The sequence below is a fragment of the Lampris incognitus genome, chromosome 15 (assembly GCF_029633865.1).
Source record: "Lampris incognitus isolate fLamInc1 chromosome 15, fLamInc1.hap2, whole genome shotgun sequence".
NCBI classification, from domain to species: Eukaryota; Metazoa; Chordata; class Actinopteri; order Lampriformes; family Lampridae; genus Lampris; species Lampris incognitus.
In genome coordinates, this window is record NC_079225.1 from 36,568,550 (window position 1) to 36,590,225 (window position 21,676).

The window sequence follows — 21,676 nt, forward strand, 5'->3', positions numbered from 1 at the left end:
AACCGGCAACCCTCCAGTTACCATTTGACGCGCTCTACCTCCTGAGGTACTGCTGCACCTACTCTGTATTTAATTTGCTCAAACTGTAAACTGGGTGAACAGTCTCTGCTTAAGTGTTTCCTCCAACTCATTTCCCCCTTTTTTGTTATTATTAGGGGAGGAGTTGGTGAGATGGACTGAACCCAGCAAGGGCAGGAGACCCAGACTTGAGCACACAGATGGTATTCTTGCAGAACCTCTTGCAAATGATAGATGAGTGGTGCTTTGGCTTGCGTGGGGTTGGGTTGTCCCAGGGATGTTGTGGTGTTTAGGCTGGAGGTGGTCCACCACCAAGCACTAACTGCTAGCAAAGGGGAATGGGGTCAGTCTAAGCTCCCCTGTCTCCTTAAGACACGCAGGGACCGGGGATAACAGCTTTCTGGCGCGAGTTTAGGAAGGACGATGCTTGGTGCTTTTTCCATCAAAAACGTCCCCCTCCATCTCTGTAGATCACTGGGCACCTGGCCATAAAACACAAATCCTGGCAGCAGTCTGTTGGCAGACCTTGTAGAGGTTGTGTCAACCCCCTGTAAGCTGTCAGGTCAGGAGAGAGAGGCAGAAATAATGGCATCTTTGCTGTGCTCCCTTGTATTATTATTATACTAAACCAACGTCAGCTTTGACTCTTTGACCTCCTCGACTCTTTGACTTGATCTCAACCAATTTCTTCCCCCTCGTCATTGGGGACTTCCTGTGGGGATTGGGTATTAAGCACGTAGCAAAACAAAGTGGCTTTGTTCTTCGTTTGATTTAGTTTGAGGGGGTTAAAAAGCAAGAAGTCCCCAGTGATCCTCATTTCGTATTTGCACAGAGAGATGGATATCAGGAATCAGGAACAATTTATTGTCATTTTTTACATGTACTTGCATAAACAAAGAAATGAAATTTCGTTTCTCCCAGCCCCCAGCAGTGTAACACAAAGACAATACACACATCCAAAATTTCCCTAAAACGACACCACCAAAAGCATGCAAAAACAGAGAGAACAAAGCAAAAACACACAAACAGTTCACAACATAGTCCACTCAGTGCAGCACAGTCCAACAAATTCCTCTGTCCAGAGAACGAACGCCAGCCAGGATGACTGTCAGAACCGCCGGTCTGCATGGGCTAGCATTTAGCTTAGCCTGCCCCACTTTCGCATCCAGTCAGACCGCCCTCGGTGTTTCCTCTTCGGGCACGGCTCCAGGCAGAGCCGTGGTCCTTGGGCCCACAGGACGCAGCAGACCAGGCTCCCTCAGCCGATCCAACGCCAGCTCTCCCAGCCAGACACACCTCCCATGCACTCCACACAATGACACAAACTTAGATGTGGACAGGGACTCTGCATAGTCGCTACTGGGTGAGGCCACCGCAAACGTGAGTTCGCGCCGCCATCTTCCCACACCTCCACACATCGCAATATGGGCCATATGTCACATACACTCACCGGCCACTTTATTAGGCACACCTGTCCAACTGCTCGTTAACGCAAATTTCTAATCAGCCAATCACATGGCAGCAACTCAATGCATTTAGGCATGTAGACATGGTCAAGACGATCTGCTGCAGTTCAAACCGAGCATCAGAATGGGGAAGAAAGGTGATTTAAGTGACTTTGAACGTGGCATGGTTGTTGGTGCCAGACGGGCTGGTCTGAGTATTTCAGAAACTGCTGATCTACTGGGATTTTCACGCACAACCATCTCTAGGGTTTACAGAGAATGGTCCGAAAAAGAGAAAATATCCAGTGAGCGGCAGTTCTGTGGGCGAAAATGCCTTGTTGATGCCAGAGGTCAGAGGAGAATGGCCAGACTGGTTCGAGCTGATAGAAAGGCAACAGTAACTCAAATAACCACTCATTACAACCGAGGTATGCAGAAGAGCATCTCTGAACGCACAACACGTCAAACCTTGAGGCAGATGGGCTACAGCAGCAGAAGACCACACCGGGTGCCACTCCTGTCAGCTAAGAACAGGAAACTGAGGCTACAATTCGCACAGGCTCACCAAAATTGGACAATAGAAGATTGGAAAAACGTTGCCTGGTCTGATGAGTCTCGATTTCTGCTGTGACATTCGGATGGTAGGGTCAGAATTTGGCGTCAACAACATGAAAGCATGGATCCATCCTGCCTTGTATCAACGGTTCAGGCTGGTGGTGGTGGTGTAATGGTGTGGGGGATATTTTCTTGGCACACTTTGGGCCCCTTAGTACCAATTGAGCATCGTGTCAATGCCACAGCCTACCTGAGTATTGTTGCTGACCATGTCCATTTCTTTATGACCACAGTGTTCCCATCTTCTGATGGCTACTTCCAGCAGGATAACGCACCATGTCATAAAGCTGGAATCATCTCAGACTGGTTTCTTGAACATGACAATGAGTTCACTGTACTCAAATGGCCTCCACAGTCACCAGATCTCAATTCAATAGAGCACCTTTGGGATGTGGTGGACCGGGAGATTCGCATCATGGATGTGCAGCCGACAAATCTGCAGCAACTGCGTGATGCTATCATGTCAATATGGACCAAACTCTCTGAGGAATGTTTCCAGTACCTTGTTGAATCTATGCCACGAAGGATTAAGGCAGTTCTGAAGGCAAAAGGGGGTCCAACCCGGTACTAGCAAGGTGTACCTAATAAAGTGGCCAGTGAGTGTATATGCTCAAAGGAGTGTAGCTATGTAGGCATGCTCATATGTAGGTTAGCAGATATGGCTGCTCATGTAGGGTTTTTTTGTTCATGACATGCTGAAAGTGGGAAAGATGGACAGACTAATGAGGCAACTCTCAGCCTCTCAGAATTGATGTCAGCAAATATCAGGGTCACTGACTTTTCAGTGTGTCTGCATCCTGTCCAAAGGTTGGACATATTTTGCATTTTGCTCAGACAGTATCGAACATTCGAACGATAATTTTGCTGAATATTAACCATGCAGTTCTGTATTTAAGCACAGTGGCAGCAGACCTTGCATTTTCTTTGAACTTATCACATAAAGTCTAAACAGAGAAAAAAGCAGATAGCACTCTACACACAATGCGGTGCAGGCCAGTTATCACTGGTTACGACTTTGAAATCTCACTGTGTTTTTTGTTCAATAAATGAAATAACAGACTAGTTTGCCATGAAGCGTCACATAGTGTTTAGTAAAGTCTTTACATTACAATATTGTGATAACAAGCAAAATATGGTTTTGTACGCATCTCTGTATCCCTAATGTGAAGAAGTGACATTTTGCACAGCGTATTGAGCTTAAAAGTTCACGTGATAACTTGCCACTGTAGCAGTACCGTGGTGGGACTCAGTCTTACGCTGCGGTTGCAGTTGTGATTATGTCGGTCAACAAACATTCATGCACGGTGGATCAACTCAAACGAGCAGGGTGCAAGTAAACTTGTTTTTTTTCCTTAATTTTTGTTCCTTATCAACTCCATTAGAGAAAAATTAAATTTTAAATTACCAGAGGGGTATCGCAGTGACAGAGGGTAATATATTGGAAATTGAGTTGTAGGTCTTTCTAATGCAACTATAATTGAGTGAGTAGCGTGACTAGTAGGCTAACTTCACCTGGCTATAACTTCACCTGGCTATCATACATAATAACAGCTGTGTTGCCTTCCTGTAGAACTGTTAAATCTCTGGCCTTGTCTGTGGGTGGGAAGCCAGATGGGGTTATGTGTCCTGGATGCTGCAGTAGCGCCTCTTTGGTCGGTCGGGGCATCTGTTCGGGGGGGAACAGGGGGGAATAGTGTGAGCCTCCTACGCGCTACCTTACACCCCCCCCCCCCAGCGAAACTCCTCACTGTCAGGTGAAAAGAAGCAGCTGGCGACTCCACATGTATTGGAGGGGGCGTGTGGTAGTCTGCAGCCCTCCCTGGGTCGGCAGAGGGGGTGGAGCAGCGACCGGGACGGCTCGGAAGAGTGGGGTAATTGGCCGGATACAATTGGGGAGAAAAAAATCATTCAATCTCATGTGTTCGAAAACCATCTTTGCTTTATGACAGCTGCTTATTATATCCTGTTTTTGCTGTTGGCAGATGTTGTTTTTGTGTTACCGCTGCTGAAGCGCTGACTGACTTCTCTCATCCGTGGTCGCAAATTTCCGTTACCATAGGTACCAAATGTTGAGGTTTAAATTTACACATTAAACCTCAAAACACAAAGACCAAAACAAATCTAAATCAGAGTCGCCTGCTGACCTCTGTAATCCGGCCTTGTGGCGTACCTCTCCATACCGCCGTGAGTGCCGGGTAGTTAGACTATCCGCAGGACCAGATGCCTGCCCAGATCTGGTTCTTTTATCAGATTTTTTAGCATTTCAGTAATTTTGCAGACAACATTATGTTTTGGGCTCGAGTCTATTGAGATTAAGTGACTTGGCTTGAAGATGATTACAAGTAGGACTGTTTTTTTTCCAAAGCCTGTAAAACCAAAACTTGATTTACAGTGACTAAATTACACCGAATCCATGCTGAACTGCATCATATCAAGTCAAGGTCTGTTTGCTTTATAGTGGTAAATGGGTTGCATATAGTGCTTTTCTAGCTGCAACAGCCAGTACAAGCACTTTACCATCAATTAATGCCTCACATTCACCCTGACACACACACACACTGACGGCGGTATCAGCCATGCAAGGTAATGACCAGCTAATCAGGAACAGTTACAGGGGTTAGGTGTCTTGCTCAAGGACACCTCGACATTTTTGCAAGGAAGAGGAGCCGAGGATCGAACCGGCGACCCTCCAATTACCAGACGACCTGCTCCACCTCCTGAGCCACTGTCGCCCCAATGATATATGATGTAAAATATAAGGGAAATGCTCCTCAGCCCATCACAGAAAGCCCATGTTTTATCTACAAACCTTCCTAATTCCTCACCCACTCTCTCTCTCTCTCTCTCTCTCTCGCTCTCTCTCTCTCCTTCTCCTTCTCTCTCCTTTCCTTGCTCTGCCATTCTTTTCATCTCTCTACCTCTGTCCCTGTCTCCCACTCATCAGTCATTCAGCCCACCCGCTGCTGCAGAGGTTTACAGGCTTATTAGAGAGATCGAGGCCCTTTGAAGACGGTGTGTGATTGTGTGTGCTTTTCCTTGTGGCACATGTTGTGTGTGTGTGTGTGTGTGTGTGTGTGTGTGTGTGTCTATCTATCTATCTATAAATTTATCTATCCCAAGATTTGTTACGTATGTTTTCACTTGATCTAAATGAGGGTCATTGGCAGACAAGCTGCTGGATTAATGGGGCGGTCTGGTGTCACAGTGTTTTGTGCATCTGTGTGTGTTTCCTTGTCTGTGTACCATTGTCTGTCTCTATGTGTGTGTGTGTGTGGGGGGGGGGACACTGCGTTTGTTTCTCTGCGTGAACGCTCATGTGCTTGCAAGCCTTCTGCCTGGTGCTTTCTGACTCAGAGTGACTAAAGTCCTTTATTCCCGGTTACTTTACAGCTACCAGTTCACCTCCCACACTACCGTTACAAAGAGCTTACACATCTCTCCCTCTCTCTCTCTCTCATTCCCTCTCTCCCTCTCTCTCTCTCTCTCTCTCTCTCTCCCTCTCTCTCTCTCTCTCTCTCTCTCTCTCTCTCTCTCTCTCTCTCTCTCTCTCTCTCTCTCTCTCTCTCTCTCTCATTCCCTCTCTCCCTCTCTCTCTCTCTCTCTCTCTCTCTCTCTCTCTCTCTCTCTCTCTCTCTCTCTCTCTCTCTCTCTCTCTCTCTCTCTCTCTCTCTCTCTCTCTCTCTCATTCCCTCTCTCCCTCTCTCTCTCTCTCTCCTCTCTCTCTCTCTCTCTCTCTCTCTCTCTCTCTCTCTCTCTCTCTCTCTCTAACACACCCATAGACACACACACACAGACCTTCATCATGCAGTAAACTGTTAGCAGCCACGTTAGAGGGTGGCTGGCATGTAGTAGACAGCGGGTGGAGATCATAATAGAGTAAGAACATCATTTACTGCACCCATTAAGCCGGTATGGTGCACTCAGTAACGCAGTACGTACTGCAGGTTCTTCCCCAAGTCGTCGTCCATTACTTCCCTCACTCTTCAATTTGCTTTTCATGAATGGTAACCCAACTATTGCTTTTATACTTAAAAGCAAAAGTAACACGCCCAATAAGCTTTAGTTTGGGGGTTTGATAAGCCTTAGTTTGGGGGTTTGATAAGCTTTAGTTTAGGAGTTTGATAAGCTTTAGTTTGGGGGTTTGATAAGCTTTAGTTTGGGGGTTTGATAAGCTTTAGTTTGGGGGTTTGATAAGCTTTAGTTTAGGAGTTTGATAAGCTTTAGTTTAGGAATTTGATAAGCTTTAGTTTGGGGGTTTGATAAGCTTTAGTTTAGGAATTTGATAAGCTTTAGTTTGGGGGGTTTGATAAGCTTTATTTTGGGGGTTTGATAAGCTTTAGTTTAGGAGTTTGATAAGCTTTAGTTTGGGGGTTTGATAAGCATTAGTTTAGGAGTTTGACAATCTTTAGTTTGGGGGTTTGATAAGCTTTAGTTTGGGGGTTTGATAAGCTTTAGTTTAGGGGTTTAATAAGCTTTAGTTTAGGAGTTTGATAAGCTTTAGTTTAGGAGTTTGATAAACTTTAGGAGTTTGATAAGCTTTAGTTTAGGAGTTTGATAAGCTTTAGTTTAGAAGTTTGATAAGCTTTAGTTTGGGGGTTTGATAAGCTTTAGTTTAGGGGTTTGATAATCTTTAGTTTAGGAGTTTGATAAGCTTTAGTTTAGGGGTTTTCTGTGCATCAGAATGATCTCAGAAGCCCCCGACATCTCTTCCACCAGCATCAGAAGTGTGTGTGTGTGTGTATGGGGGAGGGGGGCATCATTCAAATTACATCATTCAAATTATTTGAATTTTGGTATAAAATGAACACCCTACCACTAGTGTATGTGTGCGAACTGCAGCTGGTTGGTGCCCCCCCCCCACCCCCCGGTTGTGTTGGCAGGACTTCTAACTGTGACCAGTGATTTGGAGGTGTGTGCGTGTGTCAGTCCCGCCTAGTAAAATCAGTACAGTTACTCCTTGTGATCTGCATAGCCAGTTAACTTTCCATCCAAGGCGTCAGGGTAGCGTAGCAGTCTATTCCGTTATTCTGTTGCATACCAACACGATCGCCGGTTCGAATCCCCATGTTACCTCCGGCTTGGTCAGGAGTCGTACAGACACAGTTGGTTGTGTCTGTGGGTGGGAAGCCAGATGTGAGTATATATCCTGGTTGCTGCTCTAACGCCTCCTCTGGTCGGTCAGGGTGCCTGTTTGGGGGGGGGGGGATGGGGGTAATAACGTGATCCTCCCACGCGCTACACCCCCCCAGTGAAGCTCCTCACTGTCAGGTGAAAAGAAGCTGCTGGTGACTCCACATGTATCGGAGGAGGCTTGTGGTAGTCTGCAGCCCTCCCTGGATCGGCAGAGAGGGTGGAGCAGCGACCGGGTGTCTCAGAGAGCGGGGTGATTGGCCAAGTACAATTAGGGAGAGAAAAGGGGGGGGCAGCACAAGCAGCAGCATCAATGTCCGCGATGAGCGAGGGTCAAGTAAGAGGAAAATCAGAATCAGAATATTTTGAAGAAGTGAGGGGAAAGTGGAGAAAAGGAAAAATATGAGGAAAATTAAAGAAAAGAGAGGAAACTGACACGACAGAGTACAGACAGGGACGTGTGTAAAAATTAATTAGAGGAGAGGTATTTTTTCTATTTTTGTTTTCAGATGCTTCAGGAATGCGGCCAAAATAAAACGGAAAAGAAAGACGCAATTCTTGGAAACACACCTTTAAGAGACAGGCACAGTTTTAATTGTAACTGTGCACACAACATCCCACATTTCTGTAAGGTCTGGCGCTCTGATGAAGGCCACAGTTCCCCCTCCCCCCCGAACAAGCGCCCCAACCGACCAGAGGAGGCACTAGTGCAGCGACTAGGACACACCCACATCCGGCTTCCCACCTGCAGACACAGCCAACTGTGTTTGTAGGGATGCCCGACCAAGCCGGAGGTAACATGGGGACTCGAACCGGCAATGCCCGTGTTGGTAGGCAACGGAACAGACCGCCCACGCTACCCGGACGCCCGCTTGTGTTGCTTTTCACTTCAAACGTCCCCTCGGCTCTCCTCTCTGACTCGGCCGTGGTCCAGAGGCCTGTTCAGCAAAGTGCACACACAATGCAGAACACGCACTCTGTGCATACCTCATGCAGTCTTTCTGGTAACAGAACCACAAAAAAAGCCTGTGATGGTAACAAAAGCTCTACCAAAGTAAACCTAGAATTGTGTTTTTTAAATCGCTAGAGTCACTAGAGTTTAATAACCCCATAAAGACAAAAGCTCGTGTCGTCAGTTTAGTCATAAAGCACATTTAAAAAACGACCAACGCTGACCAAAGTGCTGTGTCCTATAAAAGATGCAGGGACCCACGAAGTGCTAAGTGGTGTTGATGTTAGCAGGTATTCCTGCAGGACACAACAGCGGGCGTGAGGAGACGGCGCATTATGCACCTGCACTCGTACACCTGCAGCAGCATTTTTCAGATTCTGCTGACAATTTAAACAAAACGTTTGGCGTTCGGGAGGTAAGAGTCTAGATAATGGCACCGACGGCACGACATCTTATAAACACTCTGACGCCTTTAAGGGTCCCTGTGAGTCGCAGTCATCCCAGCTGAAGATTCTGTGAAATGCTCAACCGAAAGACACAAGAAACATAATGCACTGCTAAGTAGAAAGACGAGGAGTTAATTGTAAAATCTAGAAAAGGATCTTGGACTACCAAGTAGGCAAAGGAGCAATATTAATTATCTTTATACAGTGTGTGCAAAATCATTGTGTGTGTGTGTGTGTGTGTGTGTCTACCTGCAGGCAGGAGTGTAAGAAACTGCGTGAGGAGCTGAGAGAGGAGCATGAGGAGGAGAAGGCAGCAGCATTGGCCCAGCTGGCACAAAGCAAGGAACAGGAACTGGGCAATGCCAGGGAGAGCTGGCAGAGGAAAGTGGAGGACCTCCTGGAGCAGGTAAGACCATGGTCCATGTGAGTGTGTGTGGGTGTATGGGTGTGTGTGTGTGTACACGTGTGCTAGCCGTGTGCTACTGTTTGCCCTATCCGAAGAGAAATGATAAAAAAGAAGATACACACGTCCCAGTCCCAAGAGGATGGGTGCTGAATTTTTAAAAAAAAATCCAACGGAGTTGAACAGCTAGATTGGTATCCTATGAGAAACAGCCTTGTGCTGGAAACGTCACAGTAGATAATAAAATCCTGTACAGGAGTTGTTTGGTGTGTGGCTCTATCTGTTCGACTGCCCCCTCCAAGGCCCATAATGGGAAAAGAGCTGTGGCTGCAGTCCAATCTATTTCTCTGACTGACCAAGCCAGCTCATAACTGACAACCTCCCTGGGCTTTTTTTATCTACGGAGAGCCATTTCATTCAAAACCCCACCCAAACTGCACACCATCTGTCCGGTTACCAGACACCCACCACCCAAACTGCACACCACCTACCCAGGTACCAGACACCCACCACCCAAACTGCACACCACCTATCCAGGTACCAGACACCCACCACCCAAACTGCACACCACCTATCCAGTTACCAGACACCACCGATCCAGTCATCCTGCGCTGCCACTCAGTGGACATCGCGCATGACCCAGTCGGCGTGACCTGGTCGTGACCCAGTCGACAGCGCAGAGCGCCATCGCGCGCCATCCAGTCGACAGTGCGCGCTACCCAGATGGGTGGTTTGGGTGCTGGGTGTCTGGTAACTGGATAGGTGGTGTGCAGTTTGGGTGGGGTTTTGGATGAAATGGCTCTCCATATTTATCCAGCTTGAAGGGACAGCTTTTTTGAATTTTACAGCAGCTTCAGACATGTTGCTGGGGGGTTCATATGGATGCACACACACACACACACACACACACACACACACACACACACACACACACAAAACGCCACAAAGAACCTGATGCACATCATCATAGTGTCTTAATGTTCTTCCCCTCGCTGGTCCCATCTGCCAAAAACACTGCAGTCTGTAGAGCCAATGCGGCTACTCAACTCCTCTGTAGACCTCCGATGATCCACCTTTCCACAACACTGACAGCAGACTTGGAGATATTCAGTCTGTGGCCCTTGTCTGTGATTAATGGCGCTGGAATGGTTTGGAATGGGCAACCTCACAGAGGGTGGTTTGCTCCTTGGATAGCGGTGTAGCACAGATCAGTCATTGTCCAGTCTCTGGCAACATGCGTAATATTGCTGCCTTTGTTCATTGTTTGGCACACTACATAGTCACATAAGCACCTTAAGCATAATTGGTGTTGTTCTCACTTAATCCATCTGCTCGTGTTTGCTCATGTTTGATCAACTTGGGTGCCTTGTCTTTTGCCATGTGGACCCTCGGCCATTATGTGACGACCTCGCTCTCTTTGAATCAAAACTACTTTGATTTAATAATCTTTCAAAATGCCATCAGTTACTGTTGCAGTGAAATCTCTTTTTCTCCCCAATTTTATGCGGCCTAATTACTCCATTCTTCCGAGCCGTCCCGGTCGCTGCGCCACCCCCTCTTCCGATCCGGGGAGGGCTGCAGACGACCACATGCCTCCTCCGATACATGTGGAGTCGGCAGCCACTTCTTTTCACCTGACAGTGAGGAGTTTCGCTAGGGCAACATAGCGTGTGGGAGGATCACACTATTCCCCCCAGTCCCCCCCTCCTGAACAGGTGCCCCGACCGACCAGAGGAGGCGCTAGTGCAGCGACCAGGACACACATCCACATCTGGCTTCCCAACCACCGATCCCAGTGTTGGTAGGTAATGGAATAGACCGCCACACCACCCAGACACCCTCAGGGAAATCTCTTATTTTTGTTGCTAAATTCTTAACCAGGGATCTCTTGCTGTTGTGGATGTGAAGTGTTTAGGCGTTGAAGCCCTGAGTGAGGGGGAGTGAAAATCTTTAAATAGAAAAAAAAAGAAAAAAGGGAGAAACCTTTTTTGTCTTTTGTTATGCTTTGTGCTGGATTGTTGCCTCTTTGAGAGTAACTCGGAAAAGAGCCACCGACAGTTTGAATTTTCCACTGTCAATCAGCCATTTTTCACAATCTGTTAAGTGCAGTCACAGACTGCACTTAACAGATTGTGAAAAATGGCCACTGTACACTTAATGGCTGGCCTTCACCGATTTCTTTTTTTTTTTGCCACTTAGTGCACTCTTGGCAACGCACTCATGGCAGCAGGTCTGGATCGAGAGATCACACTGGACGATATAGTAATGATGGGGTTTTAGTGGAGCTGCAGTTTCTAGAGTTTTGAATTTCTGAGTTGTTTTAAATGTTATTATCTAAATTAGCAGAATATAATAAAATAAAATTTTTTAATGCCTTCGCTATTGATGGACTGTGGACCATAACTCCTGCATGCCCATGTGATAACCTGCCACAATGGCGGCACCCTGATCAGAATTTGTAACTGCAGTCTTACACGGCAGTCACACTTCGAACAGCATCAGACAAATGAACGTGTAAATAGTTTGTGTTATATATAAACTACATTAACAAATGACGTGACATTTTAAACTACCAGACAAATTTGCATTAGTGCTCACCAGGCCTCTGACGTTTACTAAAGGTAATAGAATTTTTCGTAGAACGCATCACTTCCCGTGCAACACTAACAGTTCCCACCAGTGTATTTACCAGTACACCGGAGATTAGAATAGGCAGTGGTTGGCAAAGGGTCTCAAGCTGAACGTATCAGCATGATTACAACATTAATAACAATTAGAAGTTAATATTTCACCATAAAAGGGCTATAATGTGGAGCTTTAAGTGCATCTCCACATTATAACTCACCCCTCATGCAGAATATGGGCAGGTTTCACTTTCACAGTCATCCATTCTGTTCTTCACTCTGCACAAGCAGCTCCTGTTTGTCATCTGGACTTCAGTGCAGTTAATGGGAGACAAATCCGTGATCCTGGCTCAGTACAGTTCTGCCAAAGCTAACGCTACAGTTATCGCTCACAGTGAATTCAAGTGTTCATTTTAAATATATAAATTTTATTTGGATAGGTTATGGTTGTTTCCTATGGTGCCACTTGAATCGAGTTGGACTGAATTTTTGGCTGGACCGGACCAGCGGGCCAGGCCTACAAACACGAATATCGCTGACTGACTGTCTGACTGACGGACTGACTGACTGATTGATCATGTTGGACACGATTGGGCCGCTGGATCAGGTGACCAACAACGTCACTGACGTTACACGGAGAGCGCGCTATTAAAGCCCCCCAAGTAACAATCACTCTGACAAAACATTCACTGGTGAATCCACAATAGGGTCGCATGGCTTTTGCAGCCACTAAACCTGCACAAATAAGACAAAAAGAAATCGTGTCATTTGCAAAGCACCCGCAAAGGGTGAAATGCACCCCTAACTGCGCTGCCAAGCAAATAGCATCTCAGTGCTTCGGTGCTATCTGCACGTATTTAAGTCAGATAATATCCATCCATCCATTATCCAAACCACTTATCCTGCTCTCAGGGTCGTGGGGATGCTGGAGCCTATCACAGCAGTCATTGGGCAGCAGGCGGGGAGACACCCTGGACAGGCTGACAGTCCATCACAGGGCCCACACACATTCACACCTAGGGACAGTTTAATACGGCCGATTCACCTGACCTGCATGTCTTTGGACTGTGGGAGGAAACCGGAGCACCTGGAGGAAACGCACTCAGACACGGGGGGAACATGCAAACTCCATACAGAGGACGACCCGGGACGACTCCCAAGATTGGACTACCCCGGGGTTCAAACCCAGGATCTTCTTGCTGTGAGGCGACCGCGCTAACCACTGCGCCACCGTGCCACCCCTAATATAGAATACATTTGGCGCAACATTGGCCCCTTTCTATGCAAATGAGACTCACTGCAAAACACCAGTGCCATGCAGTAAGAGAGAAAATAATTAGCATCTTCAGAGAGTTGGTGGTAACTGAAGTGCACTCATAAGGGAGGGGTATCACTCCCAGACAGTCCAGTTACCATTGCGGCAGTGATTGTCGCCAGGCGAAGGGATCGTCATGCCGGGCGTGCTCATGAGCGGATATTTCGAAGGAGAGTTATCGCTTTTTGATTTAACCGAGACCAAAATCATTTGCAGGTGCTGGTTGCCAGGTCAAACAATTCTTGCTATACTGGGGGCACTGTGGAGCATGGATAGGGAGTAGATGCATCCCGACCAGCTCCTGAAATATTTTGTTGAAATAGCAAACTACTTATTCATTCCCTCAGTTATCCCAGGTTTTATCAGGAAGGACTTGGAAATGACAGGGCAGGATGATTCGCGTCAGGAATGCGCAGATAGAAGCTGCCCAGCACGGAACACCAATGAGACGAATCCATGGCCTCAAATTGGCGATGCCCGTTGATGAAGACTAGGAACCTTCACTCTCCTCCGTGGTCAGGCTCATCGAATCCTTTTGGAATGAGACTCGCTCTTCCATTGGTACTCTACAGTCCAACATGCAGTGATGATTAAGGTCCATCACTTTCAGGCTGAACAGCGAATCCTCTGGCTTGCGAGGGAAAAGGCCCCTCTGAGCTTCCGCAGCCAACCGATGTGCATCTTCCTGGACTTTACGGTGGACGTCGCCAAACAGAGGGCAGCATTCACCAGTGTCAAGCAGAAACTTCGGGCTGCTGATGTCATATGCGGCCTATTCCCCGCTCGGCTGCAGATCACGTTCAATGACAAGAGGCACCTATTCTATGCACCAGAGGCTGCTGAAAAACTTTACAAGGATAGGATTACCCCAGCCCAGCCACCGGAGTCGGATATTATCTCTAATGGATAACTCTGCACTGGTTTCCCTGTTTCTTCACCCAGGGTCCGTTTACCAGGTCAGTCAGGTGGAAATCTCTGGACTTCACATTTGGGACTGAGGCGGTTGCGTGTATCACACTGCAGCCCATTATTTTGTGGTGAGTCATCTCTTTTGAAAAAGGCTGGCTTGCCAAATTAACTGTTCAACAAACTGTTCAGCAAACTGTTATCACTCGGTGCAGCGACGCAGTGTAGCAGTGCAGAAAATGTGTGCCTGTTTACTGTGCCACTGGCGTGTTTTGTCAGGATATTATCTCTCTTTCCTTTTCATTTTTACACGTTTCCATTATTCCTTCGAATGTTTGTATTTTGTAAAAAAAAAAAAAAAAAAAACTAAAAAGACCGTGTTAAATCGTCCCTAGGTGTGAATGTGTGTGTGTGTGAGTCTGGTGGCCTGTCCAGGTTGTCTCCTCGCCTGCCGCCCAATGAGGCAAATAAAGAATTTACTTGACTCACTGGATTTTTATATATATATAGGGGGAGGAAAAGGAGGATAACCCCCCCCCCCAAAAAAAATCTAGACCTTAAACCTCTGCTGTATTCTTGGATTACATTCTGCTCTGGCTCTTAGACCCCATATGTTAAAACTGGTTGATGTTCTTAGGTTTGGTGCTAGACCGTGCATCTTACTTCAGTGGGTCTCTGACAAACCTCCCAAGCTCAGCGTCCGGGTAGCGTAGAGGTCTATTCCGTTGCTTACCAACACATGGATTGCTGGTTCGAATCCCCGTGTTACCTCCGGCTTGGTCGGGCATCCCTACCAACACAATTGGCTGCCTGTGGGTGGGAAGCCGGATGTGGGTATGTGTCCTGGTCACTGTGCTACTGCCTCCTCTGGTCGATCGGGGCACCTGTTCGGGGGGGAGGGGGAACTGGGGAGAATAGTGTGATCCTTCCACTCGCTATGTTCCGTTGGCGAAACTCCTCACTGTCAGGTGAAAAGAAACAGCTGGTAACTCCATATGATTTTGATATACTTTGCTGATCCCTGTGGGGAAATTACACTCTGCATTTAATGTATGGGAGCAGGCATGTGGTAGTCTGCAGCCTTCCCCGGATCGGCAGAGGGAGTGGAGCAGAGATCGGGACGGCTCGGAAGGGTGGGGTAATTGGCCGAGTACAACTGGGGAGTAAAAGGGGGGAGGGGGAACCTCCCGAGCTCTCATAGTGGTTACAGGGTATGGTAGAAGTCATCCCTGTGGAAGCTATTAAATGTTCCGTAACATTTGAGGCCCCTTAAATTACATCGGAACAGAGAGTGCACATTGCAGAGAGGCCTCTATGGACTTATCTGGACAGACATCCCTAGATAGGCTCATACATGAGTCTTAATCAAGCAGTATATCATAACACTTCACTGGCTGGATGTCTGGTCATGTACCCATCCATTTGTCAACATGGTTGTTTTTTTTGTACATCTATGTATTTCTTTTCTCCTTGCCATCTGCATCCATCCATCCATCCATTATCCAAGCTGCTTATCCCAACCGGGGTCGCAGGGATGCTGGAGCCTATCCCAGCAGTCACTGGGTGGCAGTCAGGGAGACACCCTGGACAGGCCGCCAGTCCATCACAGGGTAGACACACACACACACACACACACACACACATTCACATCTAGGGACAATTTAGTACGGATGTTCTTTGGACTGTGGGAGGAAACCGGCGCACCCCGAAGAAACCCACGCAGACACGGGGAGAACATGCAAACTCCACACAGAGGACAACCTGGGACGACCCCCAAGGTTGGACTACCCCAGGGCTCGAACCCAGGACCTTCTTGCTGTGAGGTGACCGAGCTAACCACTGTGCCACAGTGCCGCCCCATCTGCATTTCCTTCGATTCATTTATTTCCGTGTTCTTGGCACAAAGCCACATTTATACTTCTCCACATGGATAATTGCAGTCAGACAGACACAAAACAAGGGCGAATTGTACCCAGCTACAGAAATGTATGGCCGTGTTTGCACTGTATTATCATTCGCACAATATCTTTTGTGAATCGGACCTTGAGGGTGGGCAGATAGCGGTTGCAAGTGATGGGCATTTCATGGTGCTATCGGCCGCTGCAATCCATTCTTTGTGAATTCACCTGCCAATACAGAGTGAGTCTTAGAAAATGAGAGACATCCACAGATAGAAACAGATGAAAGAGGAGAGGGCGTTAACAGATAATTAGAATAATTGTAATTACAATTGAATTAAGTTCTAATTAAAATCAAATATACCAAGATATGTGTAGAAATTAATGTTCTTGCAACTGACACAACTTGCACAGTTTTGAACACTGACCATACACAGTCCAGCCGTATACTAGGTTTTGACCTAGTTTGCATTCAGGGGATTCAGTAGTTTATTGGGTCTGCTGGGATGTTCATTGATGGGTTTATAAAAGCTATAAACCCTCACTTTATTAAAGCTATAACCCACGTCTGTTGTCAGACTTCCTTTTTATAACAAGTAGTTGTAGAAAAATGACTGTAATGTCTTTATATTCTCACAGCAGTGTCGATGGTTCAAAATCAAACAAATAAAAAACAGGAATGTCTGCTGAGTTTGTAAGTTTGCATAAGTCACAGTCATTTCTATTTAAAGTCGTGCGCTCTTCTGGTTTTTTATAAATACAGATAATCTTGCTGTCTCAACAAACACAGATACAAATACAAATAGTTGCCCCTCAGACCCCTTCAGACCACTTCTGTCTTGTCATAGGGTTAGGTTCAACATAGATGATGCAAGTTTAGAACTATACCTCTTTGGCGTCCGGGTAGCATGACGGTCTATTCTTTTGCCTACCAACGCGGGTATCGCCGGTTCAAATCCCCGTGTTAGCTCTGGCTTGGGTGGGCGTCCCCATAGACACAATTGGCCGTATCTGCTAGTGGGAAGCCGAATGTGGGTATGTGTCCTGGTCACTGCACTAGCGCCTCCTCTGGTCAGTCAGGACGCCAAAAAAGAAGTACACCTCTTCAACCACATGGGCATAGCACTACAACTGGGTGTAAGTCATAATGCCTAGTGATGGTTAGACATAAAGTGAAACTCTCACACCAGTCCCCTGAGGTAACACTCTTTATAAAACAGAATATAATTTCTCGACCATGGTGCACCTTGTTCAGAGATTACATAACCAGTACACCTTCAGACAGCAGAGGATATCAAGGGACCAGACAAATCCTCCGTTTATATATGGGGATCGGGAGTTAATTGAACACTTTCATTTCAGTAGGGTTGGGCTGTTTGAATTAATTGATGCATTCAAACCTCAGTTAGTGCATGTCTCATTCAGGACCGGTGCAGTGTCTCATGCATTACAGTTTTTAATAGGCTGAAGATTCTATGCTAGCCATACTTTTGAAAATTACTTCTGAAAAACTTGCCAATTAGACAGGTTGGCTTGGAAGTAGCAGCATGGTGGCGCAGTGGTTAGTGCGGTTGCCTCACAGCAAGAAGGTCCTGGGTTCGAGCCCTGGGGTAGTCCAACCTTGGGGGGGGATCCCGGGTCGTCCTCTCTGTGGAGTTTGCATGCCCCCCCATATCTGCGTGGGTTTCCTCTGGGTGCTCCAGTTTCCTCCCACAGTCCAAACACATGTAGGTCAGGTCAATCGGGCGCACTAAATTACCCCTAGGTACGAATGTGTGTGTGTGTGTGTGTGTGTGTGTGTGTGTGTGTGTGTGTGTGTGTGTGTGTGTGTGTGTGTGTGTGTGTGTGTGTGTGTATGTATGTCGGCCCTGTGTGATGGAATGGCAGCCTGTCCAGGGTGTCTCCCTGCCTGCTGCCTGGTGACTGCTTGGATGGGCTCCGGCATCCCCACAACTGAGACAACAGGATAAGCATTTCGGATAATGGATGGATATATGGCTCGGAAGTCATTTTCCTTTATCTTATTTCATTTCCCATGTCAGTAAACAAACAAGTTGTGTGTTTGGTGCAAATAGTGGCTTAGCAGTAGCAGTATAGTGTAACCTAGCAATGCACTCTGTCAAGCAACATCCACACAACTGGAACACATCATCAACACACATTGCCTACATTAGACACTGCTGCTTCCAGATGTATTTTATATGGTTCAACAGACGTAAGTGTCCAACGTTTTGTTCGACGTAGCTCAGCCCAGGGTTGCACTTACATCCAGCTTTTTACCACCCAGCTGCTGCAACCCAGCCCCGTCTCCTGGTAAATTGATTGGCTGTCGCAGGTTGCCTTTCCGAATGGCTCTGATGACATATACACCCTTATGTATGGAGACTCTGCCAGAGTCAAGCCATCAAAGTTGAACATTTTTTAAATAATCTTGACTTATTTGTCACTAAAGTGGGAGGCAGGAAGTGTAAACGTGCTGTGTATAATATTTCGGCTTCCGTGAAGCGTGACATCACTCGTAAATAAACAGCAGGGGACTGTTGAAGGGTATTGACTGAAACCGAGTAAATGACTCACACACATACCCCCACTGCTCTGATAGCTGCATTCAGAAACACAGGAACCGAGCGGGCCGAGTTGTTTTTGCTGTTGTTTGATGCCCCACCCCTGAAAAGACTTGTCTCGGGGGTGCCCCGGTGGCTCACCTGATAGAAAACGTACTACATATCAGGCTGACTTCTTAGGATGAGTCCTTACGTGGTACAAGTCCTAAGACTTGACTCGCAGTCGCAGTCCTCACAGTCCAGTAATTGCCCTGAATGATGTTTAGGGCTTAGGGCATTCAAAAATGGCAGATGCCTTGCTCGCCTTCATTTGTTGTTGTTTATTCACATCACACTCTATAAGATGACCATCGCTGAAATATTACTATCAGCTTAATGATGGATAAGATAAGTTTGCCCTCAGTGTAAATTCGACTCAACACTTATTGAGTTGTTAGCTTTCTCTAGCCTCTTACAGTAAGCAGCACTTCTGCTGTCTTTCACTTTACTGTTCACTCTTGGCTCAGATGAAAGAAGCTTTCAACCTTTTTGTCCCGTTTTTCCAAATAGAAAGCTTTCCCTTCAACATTTTTTCCATTTCCATTTCCAATGAAACGGAATATCGTCTCCCCCAGCCCACAACCGTGGAACACAAAGACAAAAACGCATATCCAAAAACTAGAAGAACTTCCAGAACACACATATCCAAACTAACACATACGTATATCCAAACTAAAAAAAATAAATAAAAAATCATTGTCTAAGGGAACGAATGCCACCCAGGATTACTGTCGGAACTGCCGGTCTGCAGTTAGCTTAGTCTGCCCCGCTTCTGCGTCCTGTCAGACCGCCCTCGGTGTTTCCATCTCGGTTGCAGCTCCAGGCAGGGCCGTGGTCCCTGGGCCCACAGGATGCAGCAGACCAGCCTCCCCCAGCCGATCCAGCATCAGCTGTCCCAGCCATCAAACGAAGACACAACTTAAACGCAGACGTGGACAAAGACACTGCATAGATGGTACTGGGTGAGGCCGCTGCAAACGTGAATTTCCCACACCGGAAGATTTCTTGGCCAGTTTTATGTTTATGTGAACAGTATGGAAACACCATCTCAGCTGTCGGTGGGATGTAAATGACTTGTTCTAAAGCGCTATCCATACTGAGACAATTCAAGTTCATATATTTAGCTCCTTACCACACCCACGTCACAAAGGGCTTTATTTACCATACTGTATCACTCTTCACCATACTATATATACATACATCATATACCCTACTATATCATCCTACTTCAAACACACGCCGTTCTCAAATACGTATTTGGATGGTCACAGAAACAATGCGTTGTCCCTACTAAAGGACCTATCATTCTAGTCTTGCCATTGGTGTAAGTGATTTTTGTTGATTTTGGCCTTAGATTTGCCTTTGAAGCTGTGAAACATGTCCGCGCACACACAAGCTGTGATTATAGTAGTGCTCCACCAGTGGGCGAGCACCATAATTCACATTATCATCTGTCAGTGGTCGTTGATTAGGAGTCACAACACCTGAATAACTTGCATTGATTTTTGGAGTTGGGAATAGTTTGTCCCAAGTCCCCCCCCCCCCACACACACACACCTACCCAGTTATGGATCCTCAGCCATTTATCTGAGTAAATTATAGCTGCATGTTGTGCATATTGTATGAGTAAGGGCTCTGTATTGAACCGTTGCAACAAAAAAAAGAAAAACCCTTGATGGACGAAGACTTGGAAAAGTGCATAGAGAAACAGCACACAACACCGCGGTTTAAAAGTTTCAACTGGAAGTGAAGGGTCGAAGAACAGTTTTCATCCTGTTCTTATATGAACATATTGCAAGTCGTTGCTACTACAAGTTGATTCTTGGTTTGCTTTGGTGTACAATCTGTTTCCACATCAGTGGTACAATATGACGTGGCACTGAGAGAGTCATACATTCACATTTTTGTTAACTATATATTGTGTTGCTTCGTGTTAATTAGAAAATTTAAGTCAGCCTTGAAAGCAAACATAGAACATGTACAGAGCATGTTTCCTCGACACTAAGTCTGGTTCTGTACTTAGAGGAGCTTCAGCGGCGTTATCCCTTCTTGAGATTACTTTAATATTTAACTGCACGGGGGAAATTCCCTAAGCGCGAGGGTTTGCTGTCCGACGGTTTGCAATTACATGGATAGTTAAAAAAAAAAATCAATGGGTAAAAAGATAGGGAGGTAGAGAAGAGGTAGAAGAGAGGCAATAAGAGTAACTGCATCCGTGTTTGTCTTGTGTTTCCTCCCAGCAAGGACTCCTGCTCCTCTCAGATGCACACGCTCACAGTCATTATTCAACACTGAGGTGATCCATGGCATGGCGGAGCAACCGGCGGTAGTAGCTAATGAGTTCTCAGTAATATTAATGCAGCGTGACTAAGCTCTCCGGTGGTCATCATACACCCACTCACACAAACTTCCAACAGCTTTATTTATGTTCGTTCCTGCGCAGCACTTGTATCGCGGTCACCGGCCATCATGCTGTGCGTCGCCTTGCAGTCCGTCTTCTCGCAGTGACGAGACCCATCGCCTCTACCCAGTCGGTGCCCAGTCCCGTCAGTTTACTCAGCGCTAGCGCCAAAGCACTTGGATGTTCCCCCGATGGAAAGATGCCGTTTAAATGGCATCGCGCTCCAAAATCTCTCTGTTTCGTATTGTATTTAAGCAAAATTTAAGGCTGAAATGTTTTTTTTTTTAAAAGAAATTTTGGTTTTTAATTTATCTTAATTTTATGTGTGATGTCTAATTTTATGTCCCGGTCAGAATATTCCAGAAATATCCCTTTTTTTGTTTTCTTCTTCTTTTTTTTGGGGGGGGGGGATTTTTCCCGCTTTTTTCCCCAATTGTATCCGGCCAATTACCCCACTCTTCAAGCTGTCCCGGTCGCTGCTCCACCCCCGCTGCCGATCCGGGGAGGGCTGCAGACTACCACATACCTCCTCCGATACATGTGGAGGCGCCAGCTGCTTCTTTCCACCTGACAGTGAGGAGTTTCACCAGGGGGACGTAGCGCGCGGGAGGATCACACTATTCCTCCCAGTTCCCCCTCCCCCCGAACAGGTGCCCCGACTGACCAGAGGAGGCACGAGTGCAGCGACCAGGACACATACCCACATGACAGCTTCCCATCCGCAGACACGGCCAGTTGTGTCTGTAGGGAAGCCCGACCAAGCTGGAGGCAACACAGGGATTCAAACCAGGATCCTCGTGTTGGTAGACAAAGAAATAGACCGCTACACCACCCGGACGCCAGAAAGATCAAAACTTGAGTGAATTTGCCAGGTAGTTGTGGAAAAAAGTGGCCTGCCAGTTTGCTTATAGTATCTCTCG

General features: G+C 46.7%; 1 protein-coding gene across 4 annotated transcripts in view; it reads left to right on the forward strand.

Moving 5' to 3' along the window:
- The window catches only part of fam184ab (family with sequence similarity 184 member Ab), a 130,262-nt gene that overhangs the window by 51,384 nt on the left and 57,202 nt on the right, over positions 1-21,676 (forward strand). For all 4 annotated transcript variants that reach the window (XM_056294859.1, XM_056294856.1, XM_056294857.1 and 1 more), the window contains exon 11: positions 8,862-9,012. In XM_056294859.1, the coding sequence (XP_056150834.1) occupies positions 8,862-9,012 (151 nt within the window). The remainder of the gene's footprint in view (positions 1-8,861; positions 9,013-21,676) is intronic.